This window comes from Rattus norvegicus, chromosome X, assembly GCF_021556685.1.
Source record: "Rattus norvegicus strain SHRSP/BbbUtx chromosome X, alternate assembly SHRSP_T2T, whole genome shotgun sequence".
In the NCBI taxonomy this organism is placed as follows: domain Eukaryota; kingdom Metazoa; phylum Chordata; class Mammalia; order Rodentia; family Muridae; genus Rattus; species Rattus norvegicus.
The window spans coordinates 82,301,318-82,318,449 of NC_141554.1; the positions used below are offsets into that span (position 1 = coordinate 82,301,318).

A 17,132-nucleotide genomic window follows, 5' to 3' on the forward strand; every position below is an offset into this window, starting at 1 on the left:
CTCTGGTTGTTGTTCATATGGGGTCTCAAGCCCCTTCAAGCTCTTTCAGTCCTTTCTAATTCCCCCCAAAGGAGGTCCTGTTCTCATTTCAGTGGTTTGCTGCTAGCATTTGCCTCTGTATTTGACATGTTCTGGTTGTGTCTCTCAGAAGAGATCTATAGCCAGTTCCTGTCAGCATGCACTTCTTAGGTTCATCAATCTTACCTAGTGTTGGTGGCTGTATATATATATATATATATATATATATATATATATATATATATATATATATATATATATATATATATATATATGACCCACATGTGGGGTAGGCTCTGAATGGCTGTTTCTTCAGTCTCTACTCTAAACTTTGCCTCCATATCCCCTCCTATGAATATTTTTGTTCCCCCTTTTAAGAAGGATTAAAGCATTCACACTTTGGTCATCCTTCTTCTTGAGCTTCATGTGGTCTGTGGATTGTATCTTCAGTAATTCAAGCTTTTATAATTCTCTTTTTGCTTATAATCTTCCTTATAATTAATTGATTGACTCAATTGCCATGTTGATTGCTTGCATATCATTTTGGTTTGTTTCTTACTAGTTTTTGCTTTAAGGTTACTATGTGGCTTACAAACATTATTTTATTATAAGAAGCTGCTTTATAAAAAAATCTGCCAATAAGAAACCTCTAAAGTTACCCTCCATTCTTCCACATGTTTTGAATTATACATTTTGTCTAGATAGGCTAACTCTTAACATAGTGTTATATTAATGTAGCTTTTATTTTATTTGTTTTCTTTCATTTGAAAGATAAAAAGGCTTATGTACCTTATCTATAATATCAGAGCATTCTGAATGTGAACTTGATACCTTCAGATGTCTTGATTTTACTAATTAACATATTTTTTTTCATTTACAAAACCCCTTTTTACAGAACATAGACAAGAAGTTAGGGCATGAACTTCATGATATATCTAACTGCCTTCTTCCAGCCTCTGTATTAAAGTTTATAAAAGATACTTAGGACTTGAGAGTGCCCTTGTCCTACTCTACTCTTTTCCAACCATAGAATGACCTTGGAACTAGCTCTGTATCCAGCTTGTAAGATTGTTAAGGGGAAGGTGACCTCATCCATAACTCTAGCATTTGGATTATTCCTCTCTTTATTTTAAGAGATTACAGTTCGAAGATGTAACAGCTTACTGTGAATTTGAAAAACAATGGGAGAGGCACAAACAAGGTAACTAAAGAGAGCAGACATTGCTTTTAGCGTTCTGAAGGAAAGAAGATGAAAAGTAGTATGCCCCATCAAGACCACAGGAAAAGGAGATTCTTCTCCTGCTTTTAGCTTCTGTTGGTACAGCAGTCAGTTCATTCTGTCTCTTTAATTCTTCTCTTCCTCTCTGACTTTTCTTCTGTTTCGTGCTTATAAAGATGCTTGGAAATCAATGCTATGATGCACTTGGTTCATTAAATTATCTGAAATATCAAAATCCTAAATTACATTTGCAAAAACCCTCTATTCAAAAAAGGCAACTTTCCTAAATTTCAGAAATTACAGGAAGTGTGTGTGTGTGTGTGTGTGTGTGTGTGTGTGTGTGTGTGTGTGCATGCGTGCATGTGTGCATTCATGTACACATATATGGAGAGTGTCACCTTTCAATTTCTTATTAAAGGGGCTCTTCTCAGTGGATTGCTAGGTTGTTGTATCTGCAAAACTAGTAGAATGTTTATGGTACCCAGATTAAATATCTTATGGGTAATTCCACTGAATAAGCATAATGAGAATTCTCAGTTTTCTTAGTTGTTTATGAAACTTGAGAGAATAGATCTTAAAGAAAAATGACTTATTTGTACATGATATCCATTATTTTCTAAGTGAGAAACTGATTTTTTTTTAATTACGACTGCAGTATTGCTCTATTTACTGGTTACTAGGGTCACAGTAACCACCATCTATTTCCCACCATCTATTTCCTAAATTTCAAGAAGGCTTCTAGACCTTCATGTTCACAGACAGCAATTTAGAGCCTCTTTGGGAGTGGCCAGATTTTAGATTAAAAATGTGAAACAGAACACTGGCCCATAACTTGTAATGATCAGCACAACCAAAAACCACAGCCTTTGTGACAAATCATTCATGAGTCTGAACCACAGTTACAGTAGTAATCAGTCCCAGTCTTTCAATACTTCATCATTGACTGTTAGCCTCCCTGTTGACCTCAAGTAGAGAAAATCAGTTATCACATAGGGTTTCCTATTTCTCATTATCCTGCTCCCAGCATCTTACATCCAATGGTTGTTAATTGGCACATACCTGATGTCTTTCGTTTGTAAAACTTCCCATTCTTTTGCCTGCCTTTGACAGTCTCTGCAAAATACTAGTGATGATGCCTAACTTCTAACAAGTTCTGAATAATCAGGCTTCTATTGTTCTTCTTGGGTGATCTTCATTTATTTTCTTTGGAGCCATGGGACATTTTGAAGTGTTGCCTGTATAGGAAGAATGGGACTCTGTGTGACTACCTTCAGTTTCTTCACTCTAGACTCACTTAGACAGCATGACTACCTAGTAATATTTAAATGAAAGATTGCTGGGTTTCTCTCAAAGACTTTTGAAATAAGATGAGGACCCCCTTTATGTCCTTATTACCCCTAAAAGTAGCTATCTTTCAAGATTGCCAGACTTCTGACTTCCTGAGATTTTTGCCTAAAAGAAGGCTCAAGTTTGAATGGAGAGATGGCTCACCAGTTAAGAGCACGTGCTACTCTTTCAGATGATCAGGGTGTAGGTACTATTACCTACATGTCAGCTCACTACCTTCTTTAACTTCAATAACAAAGGATCAAATGATCTCTTCTGGCCTCGGGCGGCACTGCCCGTGCACAGTACACAGATGCACACGCAGGCAAAATGTTCATATACATAAAATAAAGATAGATCTTTTTAAAGGGCTTGAACTATAGAACTTCTCTATGGCTGCAGACTTCTGACTCACTGCTGCTTTCTCGTCTTTCTACTGCTTGCAGTCTTTTGCAAATTTCTATTTTGCAGCTCATTTTTCTCATGTATAGATCACAAAATTGAGATGGTTAAAACACTCTTAAAGTATGCCCTTCACATGCTGTATAAGAAATGTTGCCTATTGATATTAAAAATGACAGAGATCTGTCATTTTTCAGATCTTTCACAGTAGAGAGTCTGATTCTTTGGCTTTTACAATCTTTCCATTCTTTCTTCCACAACTTTTCTGGAACCTTGGGTGTATGACTTGTATTATAGGTGTATTACCTTGAGCTGGGCACCCCATGGTCAGCTGATTTCTGTACTTTGACTAGTTTTTATGACTTTCTATAATGGTCTCCATCTGATGAAGAAAGAAATGTTTTTGATGATGGCTGGGAACTACATTTATCATCTATGGTTATAAGGGTAATATTTAGAAAGCTGTCAAGAATTACTGGTTCTCACCAACTTCCACCCCTAGATGAAGAAGTAGAGGCAATTAATAACTGCTGAGAGAGGAAGAATAAGTCTTTCCCAGAGATGAGTTCCCTAAATAGTTATCCAATACCAAGTGGCCATCCCTAAAACCAACACTAAATGGAGCAAAGCAGTTTGTATTTACATGTATGTATAGAGACTATCATAACAATATTTTGAAAAAGAAATTTCCCAGGGGAAGCTATCAAGCCAAGTAGGACTACTGGGCAATTACTGACAGTAAAATCATAGCGTGTTGTGAATTTGTTATTATTATTCAACAAAATGTGACATTGTAGGAAGACATGAAAAAGCATTTGTAGATACTATTTTTTAGGGAGACTATAGTTGTAGCCTGTTATTTGTGTTCTGAGAGAAGTAGACATTAGGTTATACCTGAATCCGAAAGGAAAGTGAAGCTACATTCAGGTGGGGAGAAATCACCAAGACCATCATGAAAACTCAGACCTGAAAGATCAATAAATAATTCATTGTCACCAGATGGCAGGAGGATGTATGACCTGAAAGTGTAGGAAAATGGCGAGAAAATGCAAAGCTAATGCATTTAGGAAGCAACGAATAACAGAGTAGAGATCTTGTAGGAAAGGTAATTAAATTGTGGGAGAAAAATGATCTATAACTATTAGTTTCCAAAAATGTGTATGGAATTTCCATCAGACCTATATTTCTGAGATATTACTACGCTTTAGAATCACTAGGAGCATCTTAACTAAATTCTTATATCTTTATTTTGACATAAAAATGAAAGAATGGACTTAGCATCTGGAAACTCAGTAGCAATCTAAGTAATTGAAAGGAATATGATTATTCTTCATCATATAATTTCAAACATCTCTTACAGATTGTTAGACTTAAATAAACTTACCTTTTACAATAGTCTACATCGTGCCTTTGTCTTTAATTTTATGAACCATTGCAATCATTAGGTATGAAAACCTATGTTAAAATAGCTAACTAAAAATTGTACTAGATGTCTATTCATGCCCATAGTTAGTTACTAGTGGATTTTTAAAAGTTTCATGTTGATAGGTGCTAACATAGTTTTTTCCTTGTAAAGTATTGACAGTTAGAGCTAAAAAAGATAACTTAAGAGTTGAGAGTGGACCGGCGGATCCCGGACCGCAGCAGCTCTCTGCTCCCAAACCCCGTGGGAGAGAGACCTCACCGCCTGATCAGGTGGGCACTCCTGAGGCTGCAGAGCGGAGGAGACCACAAACACTGCCCACCCCTGCCCACATCCCTGGCCCAAGAGGCAACTGTATAAGGCCTCTGGGTTCCCGTAGGGGAGGGCCCGGGAGCGGCAGGACCCCTGCGCCTGAGACACTGCCGGAACCTGAAGGAAACAGACCGGATAAACAGTTCTCTGCACCCAAATCCCGTGGGAGGGAGAGCTGAACCTTCAGAGAGGCGGACACGCCTGGGAAACCAGAAGAGACTGCACTCTGTGCACATCCAGGCGCCAGAGGAAAACACCAAACGCCATCTGAAACCCTGGTGCACGGAGGCTCCTGGAAAGAGCGGCGCAGATCTTCCCGGTTGCTGCCACAGCGGAGAGGACTTAGGCAGTACCCCACGAGCAAACTTGAGCCTTGGAACTGCAGGTAGGACCAACTTTTCCCCTGCAAGAAACCTGCCTGGTGAACTCAGGACACACAGAGGCAAAATTCCTCTAAGGCCGGGCACTTCCTGTGTTTACCGGAAGTCCCACACCGGCGGATCCCGGACCGCAGCAGCTCTCTGCTCCCAAACCCCGTGGGAGAGAGACCCCACCGCCTGATCAGGTGGGCACTCCTGAGGCTGCAGAGCGGAGGAGACCACCAACACTGCCCACCCCTGCCCACATCCCTGGCCCAAGAGGAAACTGTATAAGGCCTCTGGGCTCCCGTGGGGGAGGGCCCGAGAGCGGCAGGACCCCTGCGCCTAAGACACTGCCGGAACCTGAAGGAAACAGACCGGATAAACAGTTCTCTGCACCCAAATCCCGTGGGAGGGAGAGCTGAACCTTCAGAGAGGCGAACACGCCTGGGAAACCAGAAGAGACTGCACTCTGTGCACATCCAGGCGCCAGAGGAAAACACCAAACGCCATCTGGAACCCTGGTGCACGGAGGCTCCCGGAAGGAGCGGCACAGATTTTCCCGGTTGCTGCCACAGCGGAGAGGACTTAGGCAGTACCCCACGAGCAAACTTGAGCCTTGGAACCACAGGTAGGACCAATTTTTCCCCTGCAAGAAACCTGCCTGGTGAACTCAAGACACATGCCCACAGGAACAGCTGAAGACCTGTAGAGAGGAAAAACTACACGCCCGAAAGCAGAACACTCTGTCCCCATAACTGGCTGAAAGAAAACAGGAAAACAGGTCTACAGCACTCCTGACACACAGGTTATAGGACAGTCTAGCCACTGTCAGAAATAGCAGAACAAAGTAACACTAGAGATAATCTGATGGCGAGAGGCAAGCACAGGAACCCAAGCAACAGAAACCAAGACTACATGGCATCATCGGAGCCCAATTCTCCCACCAAAGCAAACACGGAATATCCAAACACACCAGAAAAGCAAGACCTAGTTTCAAAATCATATTTGATCATGATGCTGGAGGACTTCAAGAAAGACATAAAGAACTCCCTTAGAGAACAAGTAGAAGCCTACAGAGAGGAATCGCAAAAATCCCTGAAAGAATTCCAGGAAAACACAATCAAACAGTTGAAGGAATTAAAAATGGAAATAGAAGCAATCAAGAAAGAACACATGGAAACAACCCTGGACATAGAAAATCAAAAGAAAAGACAAGGAGCTGTAGATACAAGCTTCACCAACAGAATTCAAGAGATGGAAGAGAGAATCTCGGGAGCAGAAGATTCCATAGAAATCATTGACTCAACTGTCAAAGATAATGTAAAGCAGAAAAAGCTACTGGTCCAAAACATACAGGAAATCCAGGACTCAATGAGAAGATCAAACCTAAGGATAATAGGTATAGAAGAGAGTGAAGACTCCCAGCTCAAAGGACCAGTAAATATCTTCAACAAAATCATAGAAGAAAACTTCCCTAACCTAAAAAAAGAGATACCCATAGGCATACAAGAAGCCTACAGAACTCCAAATAGATTGGACCAGAAAAGAAACACCTCCCGTCACATAATTGTCAAAACACCAAACGCACAAAATAAAGAAAGAATATTAAAAGCAGTAAGGGAAAAAGGTCAAGTAACATGTAAAGGCAGACCTATCAGAATCACACCAGACTATTCGCCAGAAACTATGAAGGCCAGAAGATCCTGGACAGATGTCATACAGACCCTAAGAGAACACAAATGCCAGCCCAGGTTACTGTATCCTGCAAAACTCTCAATTAACATAGATGGAGAAACCAAGATATTCCATGACAAAACCAAATTTACACAATATCTTTCTACAAGTCCAGCACTACAAAGGATAATAAAGGGTAAAGCCCAACATAAGGAGGCAAGCTATACGCTAGAAGCAAGAAACTAATCATCTTGGCAACAAAACAAAGTGAATGAAAGCACACAAACATAACCTCACTTCCAAATATGAATATAACGGGAAGCAATAATCACTATTCCTTAATATCTCTCAATATCAATGGCCTCAACTCCCCAATAAAAAGACATAGATTAACAAACTGGATACGCAACGAGGACCCTGCATTCTGCTGCCTACAGGAAACACACCTCAGAGACAAAGACAGACACTACCTCAGAGTGAAAGTCTGGAAAACAATTTTCCAAGCAAATGGTCAGAAGAAGCAAGCTGGAGTAGCCATTCTAATATCAAATAAAATCAATTTTCAACTAAAAGTCATCAAAAAAGATAAGGAAGGACACTTCATATTCATCGAAGGAAAAATCCACCAAGATGAAGTCTCAATCCTAAATAACTATGCCCCAAATACAAGGGCACCTACATATGTAAAAGAAACCTTACTAAAGCTCAAAACACACATTGCACCTCACACAATAATAGTGGGAGATTTCAACACCCCACTCTCATCAATGGACAGATCATGGAAACAGAAATTAAACAGAGATGTAGACAGACTAAGAGAAGTCATGAGCCAAATGGACTTAACGGATATTTATAGAACATTCTATCCTAAAGCAAAAGGATATACCTTCTTCTCAGCTCCTCATGGTACTTTCTCCAAAATTGACCATATAATTGGTCAAAAAACGGGCCTCAACAGGTACAGAAAGATAGAAATAATCCCATGCGTTCTATCGGACCACCACGGCCTAAAACTGGTCTTCAATAACAATAAGGGAAGAATGCCCACATATACGTGGAAATTGAACAATGCTCTACTCAATGATAACCTGGTCAAGGAAGAAATAAAGAAAGAAATTAAAAACTTTTTAGAATTTAATGAAAATGAAGGTACAACATACCCAAACTTATGGGACACAATGAAAGCTGTGCTAAGAGGAAAACTCATAGCGCTGAGTGCCTGCAGAAAGAAACAGGAAAGAGCATATGTCAGCAGCTTGACAGCACACCTAAAAGCTCTAGAACAAAAAGAAGCAAATACACCCAGGAGGAGTAGAAGGCAGGAAATAATCAAACTCAGAGCTGAAATCAACCAAGTAGAAACAAAAAGGACCATAGAAAGAATCAACAGAACCAAAAGTTGGTTCTTTGAGAAAATCAACAAGATAGATAAACCCTTAGCCAGACTAACGAGAGGACACAGAGAGTGCGTCCAAATTAACAAAATCAAAAATGAAAAGGGAGACATAACTACAGATTCAGAGGAAATTCAAAAAATCATCAGATCTTACTATAAAAACCTATATTCAACAAAACTTGAAAATCTTCAGGAAATGGACAATTTCCTAGACAGATACCAGGTATCGAAGTTAAATCAGGAACAGATAAACCAGTTAAACAACCCCATAACTCCTAAGGAAATAGAAGCAGTCATTAAAGGTCTCCCAACCAAAAAGAGCCCAGGTCCAGACGGGTTTAGTGCAGAATTCTATCAAACCTTCATAGAAGACCTTATACCAATATTATCCAAACTATTCCACAAAATTGAAACAGATGGAGCCCTACCGAATTCCTTCTATGAAGCCACAATTACTCTTATACCTAAACCACACAAAGACCCAACAAAGAAAGAGAACTTCAGACCAATTTCCCTTATGAATATCGACGCAAAAATACTCAATAAAATTCTGGCAAACCGAATTCAAGAGCACATCAAAACAATCATCCACCATGATCAAGTAGGCTTCATCCCAGGCATGCAGGGATGGTTTAATATAAGGAAAACCATCAACGTGATCCATCATATAAACAAACTGAAAGAACAGAACCACATGATCATTTCATTAGATGCTGAGAAAGCATTTGACAAAATTCAACACCCCTTCATGATAAAAGTCCTGGAAAGAATAGGTATTCAAGGCCCATACCTAAACATAGTAAAAGCCATATACAGCAAACCAGTTGCTAACATTAAACTAAATGGAGAGAAACTTGAAGCAATCCCACTAAAATCAGGGACTAGACAAGGCTGCCCACTCTCTCCCTACTTATTCAATATAGTTCTTGAAGTTCTAGCCAGAGCAATCAGACAACAAAAGGAGATCAAGGGGATACAGATCGGAAAAGAAGAGGTCAAAATATCACTATTTGCAGATGACATGATAGTATATTTAAGTGATCCCAAAAGTTCCACCAGAGAACTACTAAAGCTGATAAACAACTTCAGCAAAGTGGTTGGGTATAAAATTAACTCAAATAAATCAGTAGCCTTCCTCTATACAAAAGAGAAACAAGCCGAGAAAGAAATTAGGGAAACGACACCCTTCATAATAGACCCAAATAATATAAAGTACCTCGGTGTGACTTTAACCAAGCAAGTAAAAGATCTGTACAATAAGAACTTCAAGACACTGAGGAAAGAAATTGAAGAAGACCTCAGAAGATGGAAAGATCTCCGATGCTCATGGATTGGCAGGATTAATATAGTAAAAATGGCCATTTTACCAAAAGCAATCTACAGATTCAATGCAATCCCCATCAAAATACCAATCCCATTCTTCAAAGAGTTAGAACAATTTGCAAATTCATCTGGAATATCAAAAAACCCAGGATAGCTAAAGCTATCCTCAACAATAAGAGGACTTCAGGGGGAATCACTATCCCTGAACTCAAGCAGTATTATAGAGCAATAGTGATAAAAACTGCATGGTATTGGTACAGAGACAGACAGATAGACCAATGGAATAGAATTGAAGACCCAGAAATGAACCCACACACCTATGGTCACTTGATTTTTGACAAAGGAGCCAAAACCATCCAATGGAAAAAAGATAGCATTTTCAGCAAATGGTGCTGGTTCAACTGGAGGGCAACATGTAGAAGAATGCAGATCGATCCATGCTTATCACCCTGTACAAAGCTTAAGTCCAAGTGGATCAAGGACCTCCACATCAAACCAGACACACTCAAATTATAGAAGAAAAACTAGGGAAGCATCTGGAACACATGGGCACTGGAAAAAATTTCCTGAACAAAACACCAATGGCTTATGCTCTAAGATCAAGAATCGACAAATGGGATCTCATAAAACTGCAAAGCTTCTGTAAGGCAAAGGACACTGTGGTTAGGACAAAACGGCAACCAACAGATTGGGAAAAGATCTTTACCAATCCTATAACAGACAGAGGCCTTATATCCAAAATATACAAAGAACTCAAGAAGTTAGACCGCAGGGAAACAAATAACCCTATTAAAAAATGGGGTTCAGGGCTAAACAAAGAATTCACAGCTGAGGAATGCCGAATGGCTGAGAAACACCTAAAGAAATGTTCAACATCTTTAGTCATAAGGGAAATGCAAATCAAAACAACCCTGAGATTTCACCTCACACCAGTGAGAATGGCTAAGATCAAAAACTCAGGTGACAGCAGATGCTGGCGAGGATGTGGAGAAAGAGGAACACTCCTCCATTGTTGGTGGGATTGCAGACTGGTAAAACCATTCTGGAAATCAGTCTGGAGGTTCCTCAGAAAATTGGACATTGAACTGCCTGAGGATCCAGCCATACCTCTCTTGGGCATATACCCAAAAGATGCCTCAACATATAAAAGAGACACGTGCTCCACTATGTTCATCGCAGCCTTATTTATAATAGCCAGAAACTGGAAAGAACCCAGATGCCCTTCAACAGAGGAATGGATACAGAAAATGTGGTACATCTACACAATGGAATATTACTCAGCTATCAAAAACAACGAGTTTATGAAATTCGTAGGCAAATGGTTGGAACTGGAAAATATCATCCTGAGTGAGCTAACCCACTCACAGAAAGACATACATGGTATGCACTCATTGATAAGTGGCTATTAGCCCAAATGCTTGAATTACCCTAGATCCCTAGAACAAAGGAAACTCAAGACGGATGATCAAAATGTGAATGCTTCACTCCTTCTTTAAATGAGGAAAAAGAATACCCTTGGCAGGGAAGGGAGAGGCAAAGATTAAAACAGAGACTGAAGGAACACCCATTCAGAGCCTGCCCCACAGGTGGCCCATACATATACAGCCACCCAATTAGACAAGATGGATGAAGCAAAGAAGTGCAGACCGACAGGAGCCGGATGTAGATCGCTCCTGAGAGACACAGCCAGAATACAGCAAATACAGAGGCGAATGCCAGCAGCAAACCACTGAACTGAGAATAGGTCCCCCGTTGAAGGAATCAGAGAAAGAACTGGAAGAGCTTGAAGGTGCTCGAGACCCCAAAAGTACAACAATGTCAAGCAACCAGAGCTTCCAGGGACTAAGCCACTACCTAAAGACTATACATGGACTGACCCTGGACTCTGTCCCCATAGGTAGCAATGAATATCCTAGTAAGAGCACCAGTGGAAGGGGAAGCCCTGGGTCCTGCTAAGACTGAACCCCCAGTGAACTAGACTATGCGGGGAGGGTGGCAATGGGGGGAGGTTTGGGAGGGGAACACCCATAAGGAAGGGGAGGGGGGAGGGTGATGTTTGTCCGGAAACCGGGAAAGGGAATAACACTTGAAATGTATATAAGAAATACTCAAGTTAATAAAAAAAAAAAAAAAAGAAATATACAGAACCTAAAAAAAAAAAAAAAAAAAAAAAAGAGTTGAGAGTGGTGATTTCTTTCAGAAGACACAATTTTGGTTCCCAGAGCCCGTGCTGGCCAGCTTCCAGCGACCTGTATTGTAGGAAACCTAACACCCTTTTCTGGTATATGTAGGCTCCTACATGTATGTTAGCACAACCCCCGCCCAATACAAACACATGCACACACACACATAGGCACCTGCACACACACACACACACACACACACACACACACATACACACACACACACACACAGAGATAGAGATAGAGATAGATAGAGATAGATAGATAGATAGAGAGAGAGAGAGAGAGAGAGAGAGAGAGAGAGAGAGAGAATATAAGGAAATTTTCAGAACATTCACAGTTTAAGAAATAATTGTAACATTGAAAGAATAGAAGTCCATCAGTTTTGGTGGCTACTTTAATGGAGTGGTTCTTTTACAGTTAAGATCAAATGGTGAATTTATCTTTTATCATAAATGGTTACTTACTCCATCTTCAGGAACTTCAGAATTTCCTTGTTCTCCTTGGCATCATGGAAACGTATGAAATCCTAAAAATAAAAGAACATTTAATCAATTTGGACCATTCTCTCTAATTAAATTCAAATGTGAACTACTAATTATTTTGCTGAGACTTTTGCAAACCTCTAGTAGCTAAGGAAGATGAATAATTTCCTCAGAATAACAGTTATTCCATATTATAATAAATATACCTAATTATCTCTTACCAAGATGTGACAATATTTTAGGATTAAATACCCATTTTCTTGTCTGAAACACAATTAACTTATTCTGTTGATGAGTAAACCTGACTTTCATACTCCACACATTGAATTTTACCCATATATATGATTTTAAGTTACAAAATACAATTAAGATGAACAGTCAGGCTTACGCCACAATATTCTTGTCCGTTGAATATCTGAGGTGGAATAGCCTTGGGAGAGGCAACCTTAGTACGCATTTCTTCCAGAACTTCGGTACTGACGGCTATATCAATTAACTCATACTTAATTTTATAAATGTCTAAAACTCTCATAACTTCTTCTTGTCTTTGTTTTATCTAGATAGAAAAAAAAGAGATAATAAGTTATTCAGTGTGCCCTAATAATTTTGTTTGCTTTTTTTTTACTTATTCATTAATTATGAAAGAGGAAGAGTCATTATTGGTGCCAAGCATGGGTGCAAAACTAACTATGCAATTTTGTTGTTTGATTATGTGTGTGTATATATTATATGTAGTTTATAGGTCATATGCATTATGATATATGCTATATATGATATATATGCATATATTTGAAATTTTCTAATTGAACAGGACCACAAATTTTTTCAAAAATGTGCGGCAATCTAAGAAAAAATATATTTACATAAAGATATATATGCTTGGACAATCATGCATACCCAAAAAATTTAAAAAAAGCCAAAGTGAACCATCCCAAGGCATTACCTTGCTCTGAAGAGCAAACAGCCTGTATGTATATATTTATCTACATTTAGAAGAGAGAATAAAAATAACCGGAAATTAAATGAGAAAATAGAATGAAAAATTAAATACCTCATGAAATTAAGATATAAAAACTGAATGATTAATTTGTGCTGTGCTCTTGAATTGCCAAATTTTATCTTGTATTAACAGATTGTATCTAATGTTTAACTTCCTTTAAAACAGACAATGGTTAAAGTACAATTGTAGCAGCTTTTTTTAAAACTTACTTTGTAATTGGAAATTGAACCACTGTAACATAAATACTGGGTAAAATTGAGGGGTTTTTGTTTTCATGTGATAATCTTGAGCAATTTTGTCAAATAATACTTGTGATACTAGAATGTGATAATAATCTGACAACCTTCAACCCCAACATAATGAAGTGGGCTTTCTGTAAAAAATGCATGTCAGTAAGATATTTGTTTGATGTTCAAAAATTGTAACCTGGTTATACTTTAAAAAGATGGTCTGTATGCAAAGGACAGCAAAGAAATTTGTAAAATTCCAAAATTCAGGCTTTCTATTTTCTCAACTGAAGCCCTGACAACCAGCAGAAAGAATGGAAATAGGTGTCCTCGGGAAGTCGGAGGTGGAGGGACCCTCTAGGATGTACCAGAGATGTGGGAGGTGAGAGACTCTCAGGACTCAAAGGGCCTTAGATGAAATGCCCTACAGTGGGGAGAGGGAACTTGTTGAGCCCACCTCCAGCAGAAAGACAGGGCATCAAGTGGAGGAATGGGGTTGCTATCCCACAGTCAAAAACTCTGACCCAGAATTGTTCCTATCTGAAAGAACTGCAGGGACAAAAATGGAGAAGAGACTGAGGGAAAGGAAGTCCAGTGACCTGCCCAACGTTAGATCAAGCTCTAGGGGAATCCCCAAGGCTATGGTGTCCTTACAAACAGGAGCCTAGCATGAGTACCCTCAGAAAGGCCCAACAAGCAGCTGAAAGAGTCAGATGCAGATATTTACATCCAACCAATGGACAGAAGCTGCTGACCCCTGTGGTTGAATTAGGGAAAAGCTGGAGGAAGCTGAAGAGAATGGCAACTCTGTAGTTCCTATAGAACAGCAGTCTCAACTGACCTGGACCCCTGAGATCTCTCAGATACTTGATCACCAACCAGGCACCATACACCAGCTGAGATGAGGAATGTATACAGCAGAGGACTGTCGGGTCTGGACTCAGTGAGACAAGATGCACCTAACTCTCAGGAAGCTGGAGGCACCAGGGGAGTAGGGAGATCTGGTGGAGTTAGGGTATTGGGGGCTGGGGACATAGTATTCCAAATGGTAGGGGAGGAGGAATGGGATAAGGAACAGTCAGAGGGCTTATCAGATTGGGAGGAGGATAAAGACTGGATTGTAAAGGTTAAAGAATAATAAAACAATAATTTAAAAAAAGTTTTTAAAATTGCAAAATATATTGCATGAGACTTGAGTCATCTTTGCATAGTATTTTTCTAAACCTCTCCAGGCAAACCCATTGAGAGAACAGTTACATAGAGCAGTGATATTCAGTTTGTGATTCACAGACTGGCAGCCTCAGGATCACTTCCACCTCAAATCTCCAGCATCAGAAACGCTGAGGGTAGTGCCAGGAATAATTCGTTCTACTATCCTTGCCAGATGATGGTTATGCAACAGTTTGAGTGTCATAGATCAGCAGTTTGGTGTTGCATTCTTCGTGGCTCTTACTTGAGATTGTTCCCTGCTGTAGGTTGTTATGCCCGACAGTATAGAAGTCACATGCTGTGTATTTGCTGTTGCTCTTGTAAAACTGGGGAAATATAATTGACTTTCTTTAAAACTGCTTCTTATTTTTATGCAAAATTATTAATCTACTTGACCAGGCTTTATGTGAAAGTAATCTCCTTTTCCTAGGCTGAGATCAAATCTCATTCCTCCCTTCACCTATAGTGTATGACCTGCAGTAAGGATATGATGTCTGCTTGGCAACGATTTATTGGTTGTCCTGAAAGTGAAACTCTGAAGGGTAAAAATTGTAATTCTTCAGTCTTTTATGAGAACACTGAGTACTGGCTTTTGAAGACAATATGATAAAAGGATATGCAACATACCAACATTTGTGATTACATTTTGCAATGTCTCTTTGAATACTTTGTGTGAAATGAATATACTAAAATTAATCTCACTTTTTTTTCTGTTTTAAATGACTAGTAATAAAATTTTACTTAGCACTCATTATGTGTCTATTGGACAGGGCTATTCTGTAATACTTCCTAAACATTGCTCAAAATAATTCATCTAAAGTTTAATTCATGTAAGATATATGCGACCTATGAAAATATATCAACTTATTAGAAATAAACAATTGGCCTTTTGATGGATTGCTTGGTCTTCTCTGGGGACTGGATCTATACACCTACTGTCAGTTTTTTTTTTCTTTCCCATCCTAAATGGAGTTCAGTATTTCTTGTACACTTGAAATATTGACAAAAGTAAAGTAGTTGAGTTCAAGATACCAGAAATTTCTGAGCTCATTCAATTCTTAGAGCACAACAGGGGTAAAGGAGTTAGCAACCGTTTTGGGAGGTCCTTGCATGTCCCACTTTTATCAAACATGATAAAATAAAGTAATATAAAATAATATTTAAAAAGCCAGAAAGGGCATGATAATCTTAATAAAATCTTGAAGTCCACAACTATGGTGTTTTACTCCAATCCCCTCCTGTCGCCGCCCTCCAGCTGAGGTACTTCCTACTCACCTCCCTAGAGCCTGACACGCTGGCATAGTAAATTATAATTTTACTCATGGTTTTCAGACTGCAGTTGCTCTTCAAATGTATTGGGGCGAAGACTTAACCGCTGCATTCCAGTCAACTCTCTTTCTTGTTACCGGTTTCCTGAAGTCTGAACATGGAGCAGGGCTAAGCTTTTCTTTCTCTCTGAGGGTTGCTAAGGGACTGCATTCGAGATTGGCTAAGGAGCAAGTGCCCCTTGTGGCGCAGGCTGGTTTCCATTCTGAGAAAAGCTGGTGCCTAGTGACCAGAGGGCAGAAAGCACCACCCACCTGCCCTGAAAGGAAGGACGATTGTGCTCCCTAGAGTATTACCCACTCGCTAACATCTCTCTTTTTGGCCCATCCACCAAGTTCTGGGGTCGGAACAGAAAAAACTAACGCACTCTACACTTCTGCTAACTCTTTCCCCTTCTCTGTTTAGAAAGGGAGGCCAGCTACAATTTTACTGGCCACTCTTGCCTCTTCTGGCACAGAGAAGAGGGAGAAAAATCATTAAAATACAGTGTGGCATGTGAAGAAAAGAGACAAATAAACCCGTGTTGCCTTAGTTTGTAAGGTCAAATAAACCCGTGTTGTCTTAGTTTGTAAGGTCAGTACAAACAGAGCCAGGCGGGGCATTACCAACATAGCAATATTTCCCTGAATCTTGACACAGGAAACTTCTCTTTTCCTCTCTCCCACCGGGCTCCATTGTTGAAATGTGCTTTGCAGTCTGCCCTTTTTTTCTTGAGGTCAACCTTGCAATGTGTGCAATAGTCCCTGCAGCTCCTGCCACTTCCTCTTCTCCCCCACCCCCACTCTCTGCTCACTGTGTAAAATGTCTGCTTCCTCTTCCTTATATCCACAGTTCATTCTTAGTGTATATTTTCTAGTTACAACTTTTTAAGATTAAAAAGTATTTTAATTTCATATCGACACCTATGTGAACATGTGTGCACTCATTATGTTATCTGTGCCTATCTGAAGGTAGGAGGGTAGGCCCTAGAGGCCTGGAGTTACAAGCAACCAACCAGTTGGGAGCCTCCTGACACTGATGTTGGGATTTGAACTCTGGTCCTCTTGAAGACCAGTATACACTGTTAAACAGCAATGATGTGTCCAGACCAAAGCGTTTCTTTCCTTTGTTTTTTTTTTTTAAGTTACTGACATATTTGTTCCCCGAGGAGTTTGCCAAAAGTGGGTCTATAATGGAAGTTAAGTTCTTAAGTACAGTATCCTAATTATTTTCAATAAGAAAATATTTTATTACATGGCTCTACCAAC

General features: G+C 39.6%; 1 protein-coding gene across 1 annotated transcript; it reads right to left on the minus strand.

Moving 5' to 3' along the window:
* Positions 1–1,123: 1,123 nt before the first annotated feature.
* Sh3bgrl4 (SH3 domain binding glutamate-rich protein like 4) lies at positions 1,124–16,476 on the minus strand. The gene is made up of 7 exons (XM_087600991.1): positions 15,835–16,476; positions 12,512–12,679; positions 12,106–12,167; positions 3,860–3,931; positions 3,272–3,347; positions 2,297–2,472; positions 1,124–1,458 (listed from the first exon to the last, which is right to left on the minus strand). Exons 1-4 carry the CDS (start codon positions 15,880–15,882, stop codon positions 3,916–3,918), a joined length of 294 nt encoding a protein of 97 aa, XP_087457117.1. The 5' UTR covers positions 15,883–16,476; the 3' UTR covers positions 1,124–1,458; positions 2,297–2,472; positions 3,272–3,347; positions 3,860–3,915.
* Between the last annotated feature and the right edge of the window lie 656 nt (positions 16,477–17,132).

Coding starts and splice junctions, on each gene's coding strand:
- Sh3bgrl4 (XM_087600991.1), bottom strand. CDS start 15,882: ATGAGTAAAATTATAATTTACTATGCCAGCGTGTCAGGCTCTAGGGAG. Junction 12,680..15,834: donor GCGTGTCAGGCTCTAGGGAG/GTGAGTAGGAAG, acceptor TTTTCTATCTAG/ATAAAACAAAGACAAGAAGA. Junction 12,168..12,511: donor ACGGACAAGAATATTGTGGC/GTAAGCCTGACT, acceptor TTTTATTTTTAG/GATTTCATACGTTTCCATGA.